At 42.8% G+C, this 18,740-nt stretch overlaps 1 protein-coding gene across 1 annotated transcript in view; it reads right to left on the reverse strand.

The window, feature by feature from the left end:
• Positions 1-1,097: 1,097 nt before the first annotated feature.
• Positions 1,098-18,740, reverse strand: part of LOC126355053 (4-hydroxy-2-oxoglutarate aldolase, mitochondrial-like) — an 85,983-nt gene continuing 68,340 nt past the window's right edge. Inside the window, exons 4-7 of the mRNA XM_050005210.1 lie at positions 13,646-13,810; positions 13,444-13,540; positions 12,383-12,516; positions 1,098-1,402 (exon numbers count right to left, since the gene is read on the reverse strand). Coding sequence (XP_049861167.1) covers positions 1,244-1,402; positions 12,383-12,516; positions 13,444-13,540; positions 13,646-13,810 — 555 coding nt within the window. The 3' untranslated portion in view covers positions 1,098-1,243. The remainder of the gene's footprint in view (positions 1,403-12,382; positions 12,517-13,443; positions 13,541-13,645; positions 13,811-18,740) is intronic.

The raw sequence follows: 18,740 nt of genomic DNA on the forward strand, positions 1-18,740 counted from the left end.
CATGTAATTTACGATGTGAAACATGTTTGTCGCACAACATAAGTTACCAGTGCTCAGTTACACAGTTCTCAACCAATGTCACGACCTCGAAAACTATGGCACTACAACCATAGAACGTGTAATACTATAAGGTTGCGTATTTTAATTATTCTATATAGTACTCTCCGTTGCCTTAACGTTTAGTTTACAGCGTAAAAAAAAAAAAAAAAGATGTATGTTGCACTACATAAATGAAGAGCGCTCAGTTTAACAATTTCTTAGCCAATGTTAATATCTCAAAAAATTTAGCATTATAACCATTTAACCCGTAATTCTGCATTATTTAATTATTTATCGTGATTAATATTGTCAGTTATGTAAAGTGCAATTGGAAAGTTAGGAAACAAGTTTGATGCACAGTACTCTGTGCAAGTGGGCAGTATTTTTGTTTTTGTATGGTTGCCTAAGAATTAGGGTCTATTTCTGACTATAGTCAGTTGTTTCCTGAAGATTGCCCAATAAGCCGCAAACTAGTTCGAATTAAACAAAAGTCAGTATAACAAAAACAGTGTACTTCTTACTCAACCTTAGATAAAACGGGATGAGGTCGTCTTTTGAGGAGTAAAAAATTTTCTGTCGGCGATGTCAATGAGGGAATAAAATAGCTTCGTTTTGTTTTTATATGACCTCCAACAGAGTTTTCATTTTAATTTCAAAACTGAGATAGTTGCTGAAGGATCACGGACAGGTTCTTTCACTCATCTTCTCTTTTTGCCCGATTGTGATGGGATTTCACTTTGAGATCTCATAAAGGTAGAATTTTTTTGTGTAATTCGATGAGGTGGATACTTACGTCTTGTTTTGTCTCTCTCGGAACAGGTAGCTACGTTTACATTACTAGAAACGTGAGACGCGAGGGTTTCTGAGGCGAACAGAGAGACAGAATGGGGTCTGCCTCGGCGCCAAACAGCTTCACGCTACACCTCTTGCGGCAGGGACCACGTTTATCAGCATGCGACACTTGCCTCGCGAAACTGTTGCGTACCGCTGTTTCACGCCGAGTAAAGGCACCTCTAGGACGTTGCTTGTTTCACTCTGAAATGAATGCATATAGCTTTTTCTAATTTTTTATTTATTTATAGAAGCGTTGATCGGTTTTCTTGTTTCATCCTTCTGACGTTATTCAGTCAACTCATGGAATATCTTTGCATGGAATGGAGAGAAAAGAGGTGAGAAACGTCCTTAATGTCTACTGTTATTACAGTTATTTGACCGGTATGAAACCGGACTTCTTAAATGTTTCTCTGAGTTGTATCCTTTGATTATCTGTCAAAGGCTGCAACGGTCGACGGCACGGACCTCCATACAGCCCAAACATGTCCATTGCTTCTTTCATAGCTGGTACTCCGAACTCACGTGTCACCTGCCAAGAGAAATTTAGCATTTTAGTTAGTAAAGTGTCTCATATGAACATTTATAAAGGATAAAGAGGCTGCATTGTCAGTTTGATACAGCCAAAAGGAGAGCAAAATTATTGTTTTCAGCGAACTGTACACGTCAATTTATTTAATGTTTATTTATTCAGTTATTTATCTTCGCCAGATGAGGGCATTCACGCTCTCTCCCGTTCAACCAAATCGCTTACATTTTACTTGATAGATACATGATACTTGAAGAAACAGTGCCACGTGACTGACTGTGACGATATGCCGCATAAATGAAAAAACTCGCACAGCCACAAAACAGTGTTATCGATTTTTTTGTATGTCCTTGTGTTGGAAACCAGTTTTGGGTCAAGGTATTAGCTGATAGCGTTTCGTAAAATGATATTTTCACGAAGAAAGAATTCGTTGCTCACTTGAAAGTAGTGTGTGTAAGAGTCGAGATTTGTCTTTGGGAGTGATTGACAGCTGCCAGCCACTGTAGGTGTTGCTACATTCCGCAAGAATTTTCTGGCCCTGCAGCCTGCTTACAGATAAGGGCATCTTCTCCTAACACCTTGTGACATCTTCTGACGCTCCAGTTACACGGTATTTCATTCTTTTGCGGGTGCGTGAAATGTATAACTCTTTTTACTTTGTTTGAATTACGCAATTCTTTGAGCTTTATTTTCATCGTATACAAAGTGATATGAATCTGGAAAATCGGAAAGGTCAGTTACACAGCATTATTTCTTCAACGACGATTTGTAAGGAATAATGTACAACTCTGCTATGCCTCTTTCGGAAATATTTATTCAGTCGACAAAGTCACAATTATTCCACAGTATTATCGGTTTCGGCTGACTTAGCAACCATCACGTCGATTAGCGTTCTTGAAGATAATCAACACTCGTAGTGTGCATTCCAGTGAAAAACGAACTACCGAGACCGGCAGGAAATTGAAGATGGCGTTATTACTGCGATGACACTACCTAAGGTCGTTTCTACTATAATATACCTATATGAACACGCTACAATTTATTAATGTACTGCCACTGCAATAATGCCATCTGAAGGTGGTTGCTGTGACAACCGAATGTACACTCCTGGAAACTGAAATAAGAACACCGTGAATTCATTGTCCTAGGAAGGGGAAACTTTGTTGACACATTCCTGGGGTCAGATACATCACATGATCACACTGACAGAACCACAGGCACATAGACACAGGCAACAGAGCATGCACAATGTCGGCACTAGTACAGTGTATATCCACCTTTCGCAGCAATGCAGGCTGCTATTCTCCCATGGAGACGATCGTAGAGATGCTCGATGTAGTCCTGTGGAATGGCTTGCCATGCCATTTCCACCTGGCGCCTCAGTTGGACCAGCGTTCGTGCTGGACGTGTAGACCGCGTGAGATGACGCTTCATCCAGTCCCAAACATGCTCAATGGGGGACAGATCCGGAGATCTTGCTGGCCAGGGTAGTTGACTTACACCTTCTAGAGCACGTTGGGTGGCACGGGATACATGCGGACGTGCATTGTCCTGTTGGAACAGCAAGTTCCCTTGCCGGTCTACGAATGGTAGAACGATGGGTTCGATGACGGTTTGGATGTACCGTGCACTACTCAGTGTCCCCTCGACGATCACCAGAAGTGTACGGCCAGTGTAGGAGATCGCTCCCCACACCATGATGCCGGGTGTTGGAGCTGTGTGCCTCGGTCGTATGCAGTCCTGATTGTGGCGCTCACCTGCACGGCGCCAAACACGCATACGACCCATTGGCACCAAGGCAGAAGCGACTCTCATCGCTGAAGACGACACGTCTCCATTCGTCCCTCCATTCCCGCCTGTCGCGACACCACTGGAGGCGGGCTGCACGAGGTTGGGGCGTAAGCGGAAGACGGCCTAACGGTGTGCGGGACCGTAGCCCAGCTTCATGGAGACGGTTGCGAATGGTCCTCGCCGATACCCCAGGAGCAACAGTGTCCCTAATTTGCTGGGAAGTGGCGGTGCGGTCCCCTACGGCACTGCGTAGGATCCTACGGTCTTGGCGTGCATTCGTGCGTCGCTGCGGTCCGGTCCCAGGTCGACGGGCACGTGCACCTTCGCCGACCACTGGCGACAACATCGATGTACTGTGGAGACCTCACGCCCCACGTGTTGAGCAATTCGGCGGTACGTCCACCCGGCCTCCCGCATGCCCACTATACGCCCTCGCTCAAAGTCCGTCAATTGCACATACTGTTCACGTCGACGCTGTCGCGGCATGCTACCAGTGTTAAAGACTACGATGGAGCTCCGTATGCCACGCAAACTGGCTGACACTGACGGCGGCGGTGCACAAATGCTGCGCAGCTAGCGCCATTCGACGGCCAACACCGCTGTTCCTGGTGTGTCCGCAGTGCCGTGCGTGTGATCATTGCTTGTACAGCCCTCTCGCAGTGTCCGGAGCAAGTATGGTGGGTCTGACACACCGGTGTCAATGTGTTCTTTTTTCCATTTCCAGGAGTGTAGTTATATAGTGCAATAATCATTGACTTTGTTGGGTGAATTATCGTTTCTACAAAGAAATCGGGATTTGCAACGTAAATGTTAATGAAAACAAAACCGCACTTAAAAGAAATAAATAAAAAAGGGGAGAAAGATTAGAAAACATGGAGGGGAAAGTGAAAATATCTGTATGTTTAATTTATGGTAGCAAGTTGTGAAAGATGACAGTTTGTGACGTACAGCAACTAAATGGGAAGTAAAAGCTTAGCTGCCATAATTTCGATAGATAAGTCATGAGTTTATTTACGAAAGTGGGAAAAATGGAACACATTTGATGTGCTACAATGCTGGTAAGTCCTTTGTAGTATGCTTACGCTCAAACGGGTATGGCACAAACACTTGTGAAATGAGTCAGAATTAAAGTTTCAAAATGCCCGAGGGTATTGAGCAACCAGCAGACATATGGATGCTGCACTTGGGCGCATACAGGTTAAAAAGTATTTAAACCGACAAACTCTGGGAGGTTGTAGGGGACATCAAAACAATTATTTTTCCCTAATGACATTTTTTCCTAAGAGGATTATTTAAAACGGTGGAGGCCATATTACGCTCTTCAGTTGTTAGAGGCCATATTACGATCTTCAGTTGTTAGAGGGCGTATTACGCTCTTCAGTTGTAAGCAACTGCTGTCCACCAGTGTAGTAGTGCATTGTCTCTGTTTACTAATGGAGCGATACTCCTGGAATGCGTACACTGATACGGTTGGTGCGTACTACGTAGCGCATCACAACGGACGAGCTGCACAGCGGGTTTATCAACAACAATATCCTAATCGCCGTACCCCGCATCATACGACCTTTGATGCTGTGTGCCAACGTCTGCGTGAGACCGGGTGATTTAGCAGATTACCTGGACAGGAACGCCGTCGCACTTTAAGAACGCTGCAATTTGAGGAAGCTGTCTTGCAGCATGTGGAGCGGGATCCTTCAATCAGCACTCGTGCAGTTGCACGCAACATGGGGACGAATCAGACGAATGTAAGAACAGTCCTTCGAGTGCAATTGTTACGTCCATTTCACTTACAGCGTGTCCACAATCTGGAACCAGTTGGTTATCCACCCAGAGCACAATTTTCGCAGTGCCACCTGGAACAGTGTGAAATGCATCCTACATTTCCATGCTCTGTGTTGTTTACCGATGAAGCAACGTTCGGGCGTGATGGAGTCTTCAACATGCACAATTCGCATGTTTGGAGTGAGGATAAGCCACATCCCACAGTTACTAGCGCTCATCAAGTGCGGTTCTTCGTTAATGTGTGGGTCGGTGTCGTTGGGGACTGTGGAATTGGGCCGTATCTGCTACCTAGGCCATTAAATGGCGGGCACTATTACAATTTTCTCGCCAGAACATTGCCAGAATTGCTGGAAGACGTCCCGCTCTCTACAAGACAGCGTATGTGGTTCCAACATGTCGGGGCGCCGGCACATTTCAGTCGTCGTGTGCATCGATTTCTGGACCGACGGTTCCCAGAAACGTTGATTGGCAGAGGTGTTCCTGTACCATGGCCTGTTCGATCCCCAGATATGTCCCTTCTGGACTTTTTTGTGTGGGGAGAGATGCGCAACATTGTTTACGCAACTCCTGTTGCATCAGAAGAGGATCTGGCCTCCCGGATAGTAGCAGCAGCAGGAACAATTCAGGATACTCCTGGCTTTTTGTCCGTGTCAGACAGGACATGATCCGGCGGTGTAACCTTTGTTTACGTGTCAGTGGAGGCATTTTTTAAAATCTATTGTAATTGACATTGGGTTGTGTTAATGTGTTGTCTTTTGGTCATAAAAAAATGGAAAAGTGTTCTTTGGTTCAATAAATTAGCCGCCAGAGAAATCTTTCTCTAAAGGTTTAAATACTCCTCATAGGAAAAAATGACATTAGGTAAAAATATTTGTTTTGATGTCCCCTACAACCTCCCAGAGTTTGTCGGTTTAAATACTTTTCACCCTGTATAGGTGGAGTTGTTGTCGGTGAGGAGCTGCGGAGATAATATTGCCTTTGACCTGTTATGGTGACAACCGTTCTTCTCCGGATGTCGCTACGTCTGCCGAAGCGGCAGCCATAACAGCAATGTAATCGTGAAGATGGTCTGAGGAAAGGGCCAAAACCGGTTGTCAGAAAATAAAAAGTCTGAAAACGCGATCGAGCCTGTTTTTATTGATTTTTGAAGTCTTTCTTTTGCAACATTTTATGAAGAATCAAACCATAGTCTTCTGATATAGAGGCGAGGGGAAGGTTTAAGGCAGACATTTCCGCGACGGTGTCGAAAGAGGAATTCTTGACAATTACTATTGCACAGAAAAGTGTTCACTTCCCTTGTTCGCCTCTTCCACATCTTTATGGGCTCTATGATGAAGTAAGTGTAATACTCGGAGAAAGAAGTAGGTCAGACACGTTAATATTAGAAAACATTCATCCTTGCAGACCAGAAAGAGGAAATGATACTGTCTTGTTAGCTGACTGCAGGAGAGTCCGTGGTAAGGGCCCAAAATTTGTCTTGCTTATTGAAAGGAAAATGTCCATATACAATTACGAACAGAATACTGGCTAACCGGAAGGGACCAGCAATGATACCCTAAATTCAGATTAGTATATACACTCTAAGAAAAAACAAACAAACAAATAATCAAAGAAACGACGCACCACAAAGAGTTATCCGAATGGGACAATAATCGGTAGATATGATGTACATGTACAACAAGCAAAGGATTACAGTTTCAGAAAAATTGATTTATTTGAGCAGTGCGCTGCTCGTGTTCGTGCCGTTTATTACTTGACATCTTGTCTTTACGATACTGCCGTCCCGTTTCTTATTCGATTTACTGGCGTCACTGGCAGCCCGAGAGTGATAGCAGCAGCGCTTATCGATAAGAGCACTGCCGTACTATCTTTGGAGTGACCACTAGTATTTCCGGGTTGTCGTACATCGTGAGTTCAGTCGGGAATGAGCCGCAGTGAGGTCCGGACAGCCATGCCTTGCCTGACTGTTGCCGACATGATTGGGTTGAGTGGGGACGACCTTGGGTGGTTTTTCGGTCAGTCGTCTCATCGCACGACGTGTATATGGTCGCCGACCGCTTCTGAGTTCTCTGTGTGTGTCGACTTGTGATTCGTACTTGTTGTTCCACAGTGACCGTTTTAACATTGTCCGAGTTGTTTGTGGAAGTCTTTTTGCTCAACCATATGTAGCTTGCGTGGGTTTGCCTGAACAGTTGTCTTAATGCTGTCTGCATGCTGGTTGTCCGTCGGTTGGGACGGAGCAGCGAGGAAGTCTCCGTGGTGCGGAGCCAGGCCGGGACCGCTGGCGGTATGCACGTGTGGATCGTGAGGTGCTAGCTGTGAGAGCGACAAAGTTCGTTGCCCACTGAACCTCGATGCTGAAGTTGAGTGATCAGTTAACCTGTTATGAAACCTCAACTACTGTGACACCTCTTCTTTCATTTGCAGGTTGCTGCTCTTTGGGCCGTTCGGGTTAGCAGAAACGTGTGATGTGTTGGAGTCAGTGAAATCTTGCAGCCGTCTTCCTATATTGTGATTAATTATTAAATTGACTGTTACTTGCCAGTGAAGTGCACCAGCAGTATTTTCTGCCCTGTGGCTGTTAACACTCCAGTTACCTATCCTGGTCGTTAGCGTAGTTTTCCGGCAGTGTGCCTTTCCTTGTCGTGTTGATGCTGTCCGGCACGGCGTGTAATTCGACAGCCTTTTAAGGTATTTGGTTCATATTTTGCTTAGAGTGGTTATTGATCCCTTGGCTGTTTTTAGAAGCCAGTTTATGAAGATGTAGTGCTGTTCATATCCTCATTCTCGGCCAATATTTTCCATTGTTGTGCCATTGGTCGGACAGAAGGGAATTGGTTAAATTGTTGGTTGGTCCTTGGGCTGTCCCTAGTTTGGCTTGCCATCCAATTGTTTAACTTCAACTCTTGGCTGCCTGTCTCACCTCACCTCACGTTTGAGCTGCCTTCTCAGGCCGCCCCTTGGAACGCTTCTGAGCACGACTGTTCTTTTTGTTTTAGATTGTGATTTTCATTTTAGTTTGAAGTATTGTGTGAGGCCTTCAGCCGTGTATTAATTCAGTTCTTTTAAATTTTACATAAAGGCCTTCAGGCTTGTTAAATTAATATTTTTAAGATTGATTTCATTTTTTTAAATTTTCCCTAAAATTTGTTCTATCTGAATTTTTTTGTAATCAAGGCCCTACGCCGTTAGTTGTTTGATGTGTTATGTGTGGCCTTCAGCCGAGGATTTACGTGAACCTCTTTTAATAAGGCCTTCAGCCATATGTATTCTTTAAAGGATTTTTTTTATAAGAAGGAAGGGGTTTATTTTAAATTGTTTGTCTGACTTATTGCTCAGGCCTTGAACCGTTGTTTCAAATTTGTTTGTGGCCTTCAGCCGTGCAGTAATTTCTTTAATTAGGCTTTCGGCTGTTCTGTTGTAAGTTTAAAAAGAAATTTCTTTGTTAGAAAAATTGTTTATTTATGTGTTTTAATTATAGCTGTCCTTCAGCCACTAATTGTTTTCAATTGCATGTTTTTTTTAAGAAAAAATATTTTACTCTCTATTTTTAAATACTTTTGATTTCTAAGCCAGACCTTCAGACGTTCTTATTTTGGGTGTAGTTTTGGGCCTTTAGCTCAGAAAGCATCTCAAGTTGTTTAACTAGGCCTTCAGTCATATTGTTTAGTTGCGATCTTTTAAAGCAATGTGTAAAGGAGTGGTTCTTAGAAAATAAAGTTGTATGTTTGATTGTGCAACTCACAGTAAATGTTTACAGCCCAATCCACAATCATAACCTTATCCTGTGTGCTCTCTGAGTACCTACCAACCTGGTTTCATTATTCAGTGGGAGTACTTCACAAACTGTGAAGTAACGCGTTGGTCCACCTCTGTCCCTTATGTATGCAGCTATTCTGCTTGGTACTGATTGACAGAGTTGTTGGATATCCTCCTGAGGGATACCGTGCCAAATTATGTCCAACTGGCACATTAGGTCGTCAAATTCCCGAGCTGCTTGCAGGACCCTGCCCATGATTCTCCAAACGTTTTCAACAGGGGAAATATCCTGCGACATTGCTGACTAAGTTAGGGTTTGGCAAGCACAAAGATAAGCAATAGAAACTCTCACCGTCTACAGGCGGGCATTATCTTGCTGAAATGTTAGCCCAGGATGGCTTGCCATTTACGGGAGTAGAATATCGGCGACGTACCGCTGTGTTGTAAGGATGCCGTGACTCACAATTTAAGGGGTTCTGCTAAGAAAAGAACAGGCACCCCAGACCATCACTCTTGGCTGTTGTGCCATATTGTGTGCAAATATCCTACCGCTGTCCTGTGGTCTCCAAACACGTCTTTGCTAGTCATTGGGGCGCAATGCGAAACAGGACTCGTCATTGAACTCCGGTCAATGAGATTCCAGGCTGGATAACGGCTTTTCTAAGGGCCACAGGTTCACCAACGCGCTATTGACTTGCTGAATTTGTGAAGTTATTCTCTTGAATACATCATCCAATTTTTGTGAGATGATAATCGTTTATTTGTCTGTAAATGTACGTATATCGCATCTACCGATTTCCGTCTAATTCGGGTAATTCCTTCAGGGTGTGTATGTTTTTTTTTCTTGTATTAGAATGTATATCACAACGATAGAGTATGCGTGTATAGTGGTGCAGTAGTTATTTCTGAAACTACATTATGTACTGAGATTATTACAGAGTCTTATTGTGAAGTAATCTGGATGAAAGTAAGCATCAAAGATGGTAGCTTCTGTAGACCACCTGCCTCAGGAGCTATACCGTTACAATGCTTCAGAGAAAACTTGAAGAATATTGAGGGAACTTTTTTAGATAATGCTGTTGTAATTGATTTGTTGTGACAGCTATAGAATGGATTAGCAACGATGGCCGAGAGTTTCTAGGTGCTTCAGTCCGGAACCGCGCTGCTGCTCCGGTCGCAGATTCGAATCCTGTCTCAGGCATGGATGTGTGTGTTGTCCTTAGTTTACTTAGGTTTAAGTAGTTCTAAGTCAAGGGGACTGATGACCTCAGATGTTGACATACAAACCGAGAAAATCGGCGGAGGGCCTTAATTTGTAATACACGGTCCTGTCACATTAATGTGACCACCGAAGAGAATGTGCGACAGCCACTCATAGACGACGGGTGACACCGATAGCAGTGGACGGTACATAAAGCGTGTCGGGGCGACGCTCAGAAGGGCATGATCTTTGGGTAGAAGCATTTCGGAAACGACTAAGTTTGCAAACTGAAACTTCCTGGCAGATTAAAACTGTGTGCCGGACCTAGACTCGAACCCGGGACCTTTGCATTTCGCGGGCAAGTGCTCTACCATCTGAACTACTCAAGCACGACTCACGCCCCGTCCACACAGATTCACTTCTGCCAGTATCTAATCTCCTACCTTCCAAACTTTACAGAAGCTCTCCTGTAGCTAAGTCATGTCTCCGCAGTATCCTTTCTTTCTGGAGTGCTAGTTCTGCAATGTTCGCAGGAGAGCTTCTGTGAAGTAAGTAATTCAGTGAGCAGTGAACTCTATGTAATGAGGCCTGTCAAAATTTAGTGATAATCCATTTCACTTGAATCATCTATGGATAATTTTTTAAACATTTCATGATCTACCTTTTCACAAAGAGTGCTCTTACTGGCAAGGCAGCTAATGAAATATTAAAAAAAAATTTATTCTTAAACTGTTACTATCTGTGTTGTGATATAGCAAGTGTAACATCATTTATGCAGACATATATCACAAACAATAAAGAAATCAACATAGAAGCTTATGGTACTTTATGACTGTTCCAAATTCCGAGCTCCTTTGGCTACACGGCAACTAATGTTTATTGCTTTCTGTCATGCGGATAAAGTATTGCCAAATATTCCATTACGTTTTAGTTTTTTCTGTAACGGTTAATAGAGATTATTGTTCACACTAATACTTTTCACCGCGACCACACCAGCAAATAAGACTGCAGGACAAATGTTTCGAATCCTGCTTAACTCCCAGAACTTTAGGGAGTCCTTCTCTATGTCAGTGACATAGCGGCTCATTTATCGCTTTCTGGCTGTCGAATTAGTGAATCGAAGATCTACTCTAGCGCTCCATTTCCCCGGGATGTTGGCCTGGCGGGTTGATAACGAAATTTCTGTGAAAAGGAGGAATGGTAGCACACATTTCATTCATGTGCTGTTTTCATCCGTGAAGAAGGCGGGTGTTATACATACCAGGAAGATGCACTGACTGGGTTTCCAGTAGAACTTCGTGCTTAAAGAAAAAGCAGTACACCTGGCCATCAGAAACTTATAGCAAACGATCTCCATTAACACTCGTGTGATTTATCGTCAAAAGTGACTTAAAAGGAATGTTGTCAATTTACGTAATTTAAGAGGTGCTCTAATAAAAATGCAGCCCAGACGTAACGACTTATTTTTCAGTGGTTTTCCTCAGGAGCTCCAAGAAAGTTCTCCATAAAAATTAGACACTGTTTGTCACCCCCATCCTTGTTCAACTCCACGAGAGCTCCATTTATAATGACCCTGATTTCAGCGAGATGTTAGACTGTAAGGTCATTTCTTCCTTTAAGAGTATTTGTGTAGAGAATATTCAGGAGACAGGATATAAATTAGAAGACATCTGCTAAGACGCAGCGTCATGAGATGTTAACAAACGGAAAGGTTAGAGAGAAGTACACGGAAAGAACGTTATTAAGCTAGAGGCATAACATTAAAAAGATACAAAATTCATGAGGGTGATAATACTTGATTACAGTATTATTATAATTTAGGTATAACGAATTAAGCAAGCAATACTTTTCATACGTGTTAACAACTGTGAGTATGAATACCACAGTTGCTACTATCACAGACAATGGAACTGTTGTCGCTCCTCAATCAATACTATCAGCATGTTACTGTGCGAAGTATTTTGCCTCCTTCATGTATGGGTAATGCGAATGTTTTTTGGCGAAGACTGCTTCTCGCTTCTATAAGCTTCAGTTTCTCTTATTCTGTCAATTATTTTCTGGAGTCTTCTTTAGGTAATTACATGTATGTCCTTTTTTTGTCTTTGAAAAAGTGAAGATGTACATATAGAAGCTAGTGTGAAGGCGTCCTTGATGCAGTAACTTCAAGAGGATTCTTAGAACTTAGTTAGTAAGGTAAAAGGATGTGGAAGTTGTTTTTGTAATGATATTATTTTAAGGAGAAAGTATTACCATTGCCAAAGATCAGTAGTGTCATCAAGTAACTAAATGTACAATACCAAAATACTCCATTAGAAATAAGTTTGTATTTGTAAGTATATTATTGACATTTCGTGAGCAAAGACGAAGAAATACTGAGGCCTCGTGAAATGCTAATACTATATTTAAACTTATAAGTACTACATATTGCACCTCTTACTCCAAGTACTCACCATGGCATTGGGAGCTTGAATTCGTCCGTGAAGTTCTGTTGCTTCTTTGTACTTCCCTTCAGAAGCCAGTCTGTATATCTCACACACCTCGTTGCCCAACATGTTGGCCAGTCCGTTTATTCCTCCAACAGCCCCTGAGGATGCATATTTAAGAAACAATTTATCTTGCTATCAGGACAAATAAATTTAAAGCAAGGGATATTAAATGTAATGTCTATAAGATTTATAAGTTTTTTTTCGAGATAAAAGTAAATTATTCAGGTTTATTGTGCATAAAAATGCAATGTTCAGAACAACTATGCAGACCATAATAAAATATTTTTCTATATAATTCAATAATAGAAACGCTCAGATTTTTCTTCTTATTTATTTGTAAAATTCAGGTTCCTTTTAATAATTGTATCAGTAAACTGAAAATCTACTTAACTAAAAGCTTCGTGTCCAAATAAGGGACAGCATCAGTACTTTCTGTTTTCTAAAATAAGTTCACGTGCCTCCACTGCAGTACGTTACAGTGAAGCTATATTTTTGAGATTCTTACTCAATGCAAGAAATAAAGAAAGAAGTGAACGGTGATTTAGACATCTGCAAATTTTGGATTGTGTGAGGAAAAAACATCATGCAAAGAAATATAAATTATTAAATCAACCTCTAAATATTGCCACTTCTGATTTAGTTCTGAATCTAAGCTAGTGTAACAAATCAGATAAGTAAAAGGTTGGAAATCGTATTTGTATTTCACATGTTTCGTTCATATTCTATTCTGTAACAGCTGCATTCTCAATGTAAAGATTCATGCCATTCTATATATAAGTACTTGATTTTTCCACCACAGGATCTGAAACCGGCAGCTTAAGAGTATAAGGAAAAATGTAGTACCATGCGTGCACCAAGAGGCTTACGAAACGTAAACAGAATAAAAAAAGATTAAATTGAATCTGAAACTTTTGGACTCAGATAATCACTGATTGAGAATGTTTCTACAGCTTAAATTAAAGTACAATTACGCCCTACACCCTCGTACGTATTATACGAGACATGCAGGATGGTTATTTTCTCACCGACTAGTAACGAAGGTAGTAGGAAACTAGTGGATCCAGCAAGGACCTGGAAATCGATGTTCCTTGTTTCATGCACTACACGGGCTATCTTCGTTATCTGAAACAAGTAAGGTGTCATTTTCAGAATTATATGCTATTCTTTTATAAAGGTTACACAAATACATTACATTATTATCATACTCTCAACAGATTTATAACTTACATCACCACCGCTCTCTTTCATTCCGATTATATTTGGGTGTTGAGCCAACTCAGTTATTAGAAGTGCACCCATGTCTATTCCAGTGTTAGCTGGCATATTGTACAGTATTACAGGTACACGACTTCCTTCGGCTACATGCAAAAAATGTTTCTTCAGTGCTTGTGGCTGCAAATAGAAATGTAATTCTTAATTAGTTATATCTGCAGAAAATAGTGTATGTCGCAATATGTTCCATTCAGGCGTTTTATTCACCTGACGCATAACATTTAAAAAGAGAAACTGATGAAATGCTTCCTTGTTTACTTAATGAAAAGTAAATTGAAAAATTTTTAAACAGCAGAAAGCTATAACGCTTCAGTAAGCATTCATGGCTGATTTCAGCGTGCATATTAACTGCCATTTACGAGAATATTTGTCACGAAGTGTATTGATTCCTGAACAGGTTTTTCTCCCTTTGTGCCAGTTATACTGCTCATTGTCGCATTTCATCTTTTTCTCATATGATAGCCGAAATAATTCTAAATGCACGAGGCAGCATCCGTTCAGTGCCGACGGTTCGTTCTTTTAACACATTCAGTAAAAGGATGGTGAAGGCAAAATGAGTGTCACGTACATGGACATCCGGAGGGAAGGGGGGGGGGGAGGGGGGGGAGGAGAGGGCAAGAGGGTACACACTCTTGGATACAGAGCTTATTTTCATTAAAAAAATTTCCATACGCCATGGATAACCAACAGTTATCTGGGATATTAGGTGTTATGCAACCTATAAATGTTATTAGTTCTTGCGGCATGACACATCTCGAAACTAACCAACTGGTTTATCCAAAAATTGGCACTTTTACCGTAGGGTCCTGCCTTACACTTGATTTTTTAAATGTATTGTACGTATCTATTGGGTCTCTTTCTTAAGAATAGTCAGGCTGATTTTCTCTGGAGTTTCGGCTGATATTCACAACCACGTTTTGGTATTGCATAGCTGGAGTCAGCCCAACCAAATTACTGCTCGTCACGTCTTTCGTGCGACACCCAGTGACAACAGAAAGCGACGGTTTGTTTCCTTTTACAAACAAAATTATCTTTAAATCTAAATTTTACGTGTGCGTTGGACTGAGTGCTTCCAAATTATCTAGTGTGATATTCGTTTTATAGTCATTTATTGACAGGGACAGAAAAAAACGAAGAATGAGCAGCAACGCAGCGGCGACTCAGCTGCGCCGCGTGCTCGGTGGTAGCAGTCAGTGCAAGCCAGAGCAGTGCCGTCATTGCTGGAGTACTGGTTATTATTCGTGTTTTACTCTCCCTTTCAATAAATATCGATAAAACGAATATCGGACTAGACTGATCAGAGTCCGCTGCATCGAGCAGGCATGTAAAATTCCTCTTTAAAAATCAGTTTGTTTGTAACAGGAATGGAAGTCGCACGAGACACTTGGTGAGCGGCATTTGTTTGGGCCGACTTCAGCTATACAATGCAAAAACGAATTTGCAAGCATCTGCTGAAACACAGGAGAAAATGCGCCTAATGATTCTTTGGTGAGACACCTCATATACTATCCTTTTCTCCATGGCTTCGCCCCAGCATGCATTCGACATGTACACTGCACACACCACCACCTACCCCATCTCTCTGTTCACCTCTTCCTCTCTGTCTACCTCATCTTCCAACCTCTATCTGTCTCTGGCTCTTTCTTCTCCTCCCTTCTCTCTTTGTCCATCTTCTCCACACCCTCTCTATATCTTTCCCCTTCTGTGTGCATCCTCATCCTCTCTCTCTCTCTCTCTCTCTCTCTCTCTCTCTCTCTCTCTCTCACTCTCTCTTTCTCCCTCTCTCTCCCTCCTAGGCTCTCTCGCTCCCCACACTCCTTCATCACTATCTCTGTCAGAACCCTCCTACCCCTCTCTCTGTCCATCCCCTCCTCTATACATCTCAACATTCCCCTCTGAACGTGTAGCCCCTGCCAAACAAATCCATAATGCACACATCTGTTGTGTAAGGTAGCCTATATAGCAGGGGCTTAAAAACATGGCTCTTCCTGTAACTCTATTTCTAATGCAACTCTTGAATTTTGCTGTTTGTGTGCCAAATTTGGTTGCAGTTGATCTAGGGGCTTAGTAGGAGAACCTAGACATAAATACTACACACACACACACACACACACACACACACACACACACAAATGAGGCTATTACCCACAGCTCTGCTAATGTACACATATGAGTACTAATACATTTCACAAATCTTCTTTCCCCCTTCTATTTATCCATTTCCTCCATCCCATAGCTCTGTTGATCTCCTCCTCCCCTTTCTGTTTCCTCAACTGACTCACCTTGTCTCTCTTTTCACATCTTCTTCCCACTTTTATCTGTCCATATCCTCCTCCAATTCTTTCTATCTCTCCAACTCCTTCTGCTGTCTCTCTCTGTCCTCCACTTCTACGCCTCTTTCTGTCCATCCCCTCCTCACATCTATGTCCATCTCCCCTCACTCTCTCCATTCACACTTTTCTCCTCCATCTCTCTAACCATCTTCCCTTCTCTTTCTGTCCCTCTGCTCCTCCTCTCTCCCCCTGTCCATTTCCTCCTTCTTCCTCTATCTCTCTGTCCCAATCTTCCCATCCCTTCCTTCTTTCCTTCTCTCCTCACCCATCCCCTTCTCTATACATTTGCATCTTCCTTCAGCCATGCCCATCAGTATGTGTAGTCCCTGAAAAACACACACCACTACTCCTACAGTGTGTCTTCTGTGCAGGGCACCCTACACATCAAAGGCCTTAAAACCTTTTCTTGCTCCTGATGTGTAGGCTTCTCTTCAAAACAAATCGATAAGGTAGGCTGACGCAGCTCCAACGCAACATGGCATTTAACGCAGAGCAGCCCACATGTCAGGGGCTGGAAAACCGTTTCTTGCCCTTGACATGTAGGCTGCCCTGCAATGCAGGTCTGTTAGGCAGGCTGACACTATTACATCACAAAACTTACTTGATGCAGATCAGGGGCTGAAAAATTACATCTCTGTCGATATCTCTGCTGATCTTGGAGATAGGAGGTTATAAGCCCCACAGTGCTCATACCTGTGAAGTATGCTCATCATGTGCCAGATTTCATTGAAATGTATCAAGGGATTTGGGAGGAGACTCCTGACGAACATACAGTCTGCTTTACATATTACAGTCTCACATTTGTTTATGCAGGTCACTAATAATGGTTCAAATGGCTCTGAGCACTATGGGACTTGACATCTGAGATCATCAGCCCCTAGACTTAGAACTACTTAGACCTAACTAGCCTAAGGATAGCACACACACCCATGCCCGAGGCAGGATTCGAACCTGTGACTGTAGCAGCAGCATGACCCTGGACTAAACACTTATAATGTACACACCTCTTGGTCCTTCACTGATGAGCAGCATTTGCTTGGGCTGCCTCCAACTACACATTACAATAACAAAGTACTTAATGTTCCACCTAACCTTGCCACTTCATACATTTCCGAAATGAAACAAAAAATGAAAAATGCAATTCACCAAGGATATACCTATTGTAGAGGCTCACACATTGGGAAGGAATACATAGTCCATATATGTAAATAAACATCACCTTCGATGTTTTTCCGCATTGGGGCAGTATGACAGAAACTGTGGCACCTTTTCTGAAGTAGTGCTGGAGGGGACTGACACCTTGAATCCTGCAGGGCTGTCCGTAAATCTATGAGTGTACGAGGGGATGGAGATTCTTCTGAATAGCGTGTTGCAAGGCATCCTAAGTATGCTGAACATTGTTTTGGTCTGAGGAGCTTGATAGCCAGTGGAAGTGCTTAAATTCATAAGAGTGTTCCTGGAGCCACTCTGTAGGTGTGGGGTGTTGCATTGTCCTATTGGAATTGCCCAAGTCCTTCGGAATGCACAAGGGGCATGAATGAATGCAGATGATCAGACAGGTTGCTTACGTATGTGTCACCTACCAGAGTCGTATCTAGACATATCAGGGGTCCCATATCAATCCAGCTGCAAACACCCCACACCGTTACCTGGCCTCCACCAGGTTGAAGAGTTCCCTGCTGACATACAGAGTCCATGGATTCATGAGGTCGTCTCCATACCCATACACGTCCATCCGCTCGATACAATTCTAAACGAGACTCGTCCAACCACGCAACATGTTCCGCGTCATCAACTGTCCAATGTCAGTGTTACGGCCCCAGACGAGGCACAAGGCTTTGTGTCGCGCAGTCATCAATGGTGCACGAGTTGGTGTTCGGCTACGAAAGCCCATATCGATGACGTGTCGTTGAATAGTTGGCACGCAGACACTTGTTGATGGCCCAGCACTGAAATCTGTAGCAATGTGCGGAAGTGTCGCACTTCCGTCACGTTGAGTGATTCTCTTCATTCGTCGGTGGTCCTGTTCTTGCAGGCTCTTTTTCCGGCCGCAGCAATGTCGGAGATTTGATACTTTACCGGATTCCTGGTATTCACAGTACACTCGTGAAATGGTCGTACAGGAAAATCCCCACTTTATCCCTACTTCGGAGATGCTGTGTCCCATCGCTCGTGCATGGCTATGACACCAAGCTCAAAGTCACTTAAATTTTGATAACCTAACTACTGCGCCAGACACTTGTTGCCGATCGCAGCGTCGTATTCTGCCTGTTTACATATTTCTATATTTGAAAACGCATGGCGATACCAATTTCTTTGGCGCTTCTGTGCATATGAAGTGGCAAAGTTAGGTGGGACACATTGTGTTTCGTTTTTGTAATGTGTAGCTGAAGTTAGCGCAAGCAAATACCGCTCATCAGGTCTTTCACTTGATGGCCAGTATAGACAGAAAACTTTGGCTTGTTTCCTATTACAAACAAAATGATTCTTAAAGTGGTATTTCGTGTCCGTTCGACATAACGGTCCCAAGTAACTCTAGTGTGACTTTTTTTATCGGTACATATTGACAAGAACATTAAAGCACGAAGAAAAATTGGTACTCTAGCAGTGATTGAACATGACAGTAGCAGTCAGGGCAGGCCAGGGGGGTGCTGTCGTTGCTGGAATGCTGTTTATACTTTGTGTTCTACTGGTCCTGGTAATACATGTCGGTAAAA

This window comes from Schistocerca gregaria, chromosome 3 (genome assembly GCF_023897955.1).
Source record: "Schistocerca gregaria isolate iqSchGreg1 chromosome 3, iqSchGreg1.2, whole genome shotgun sequence".
Lineage (NCBI taxonomy): Eukaryota > Metazoa > Arthropoda > Insecta > Orthoptera > Acrididae > Schistocerca > Schistocerca gregaria.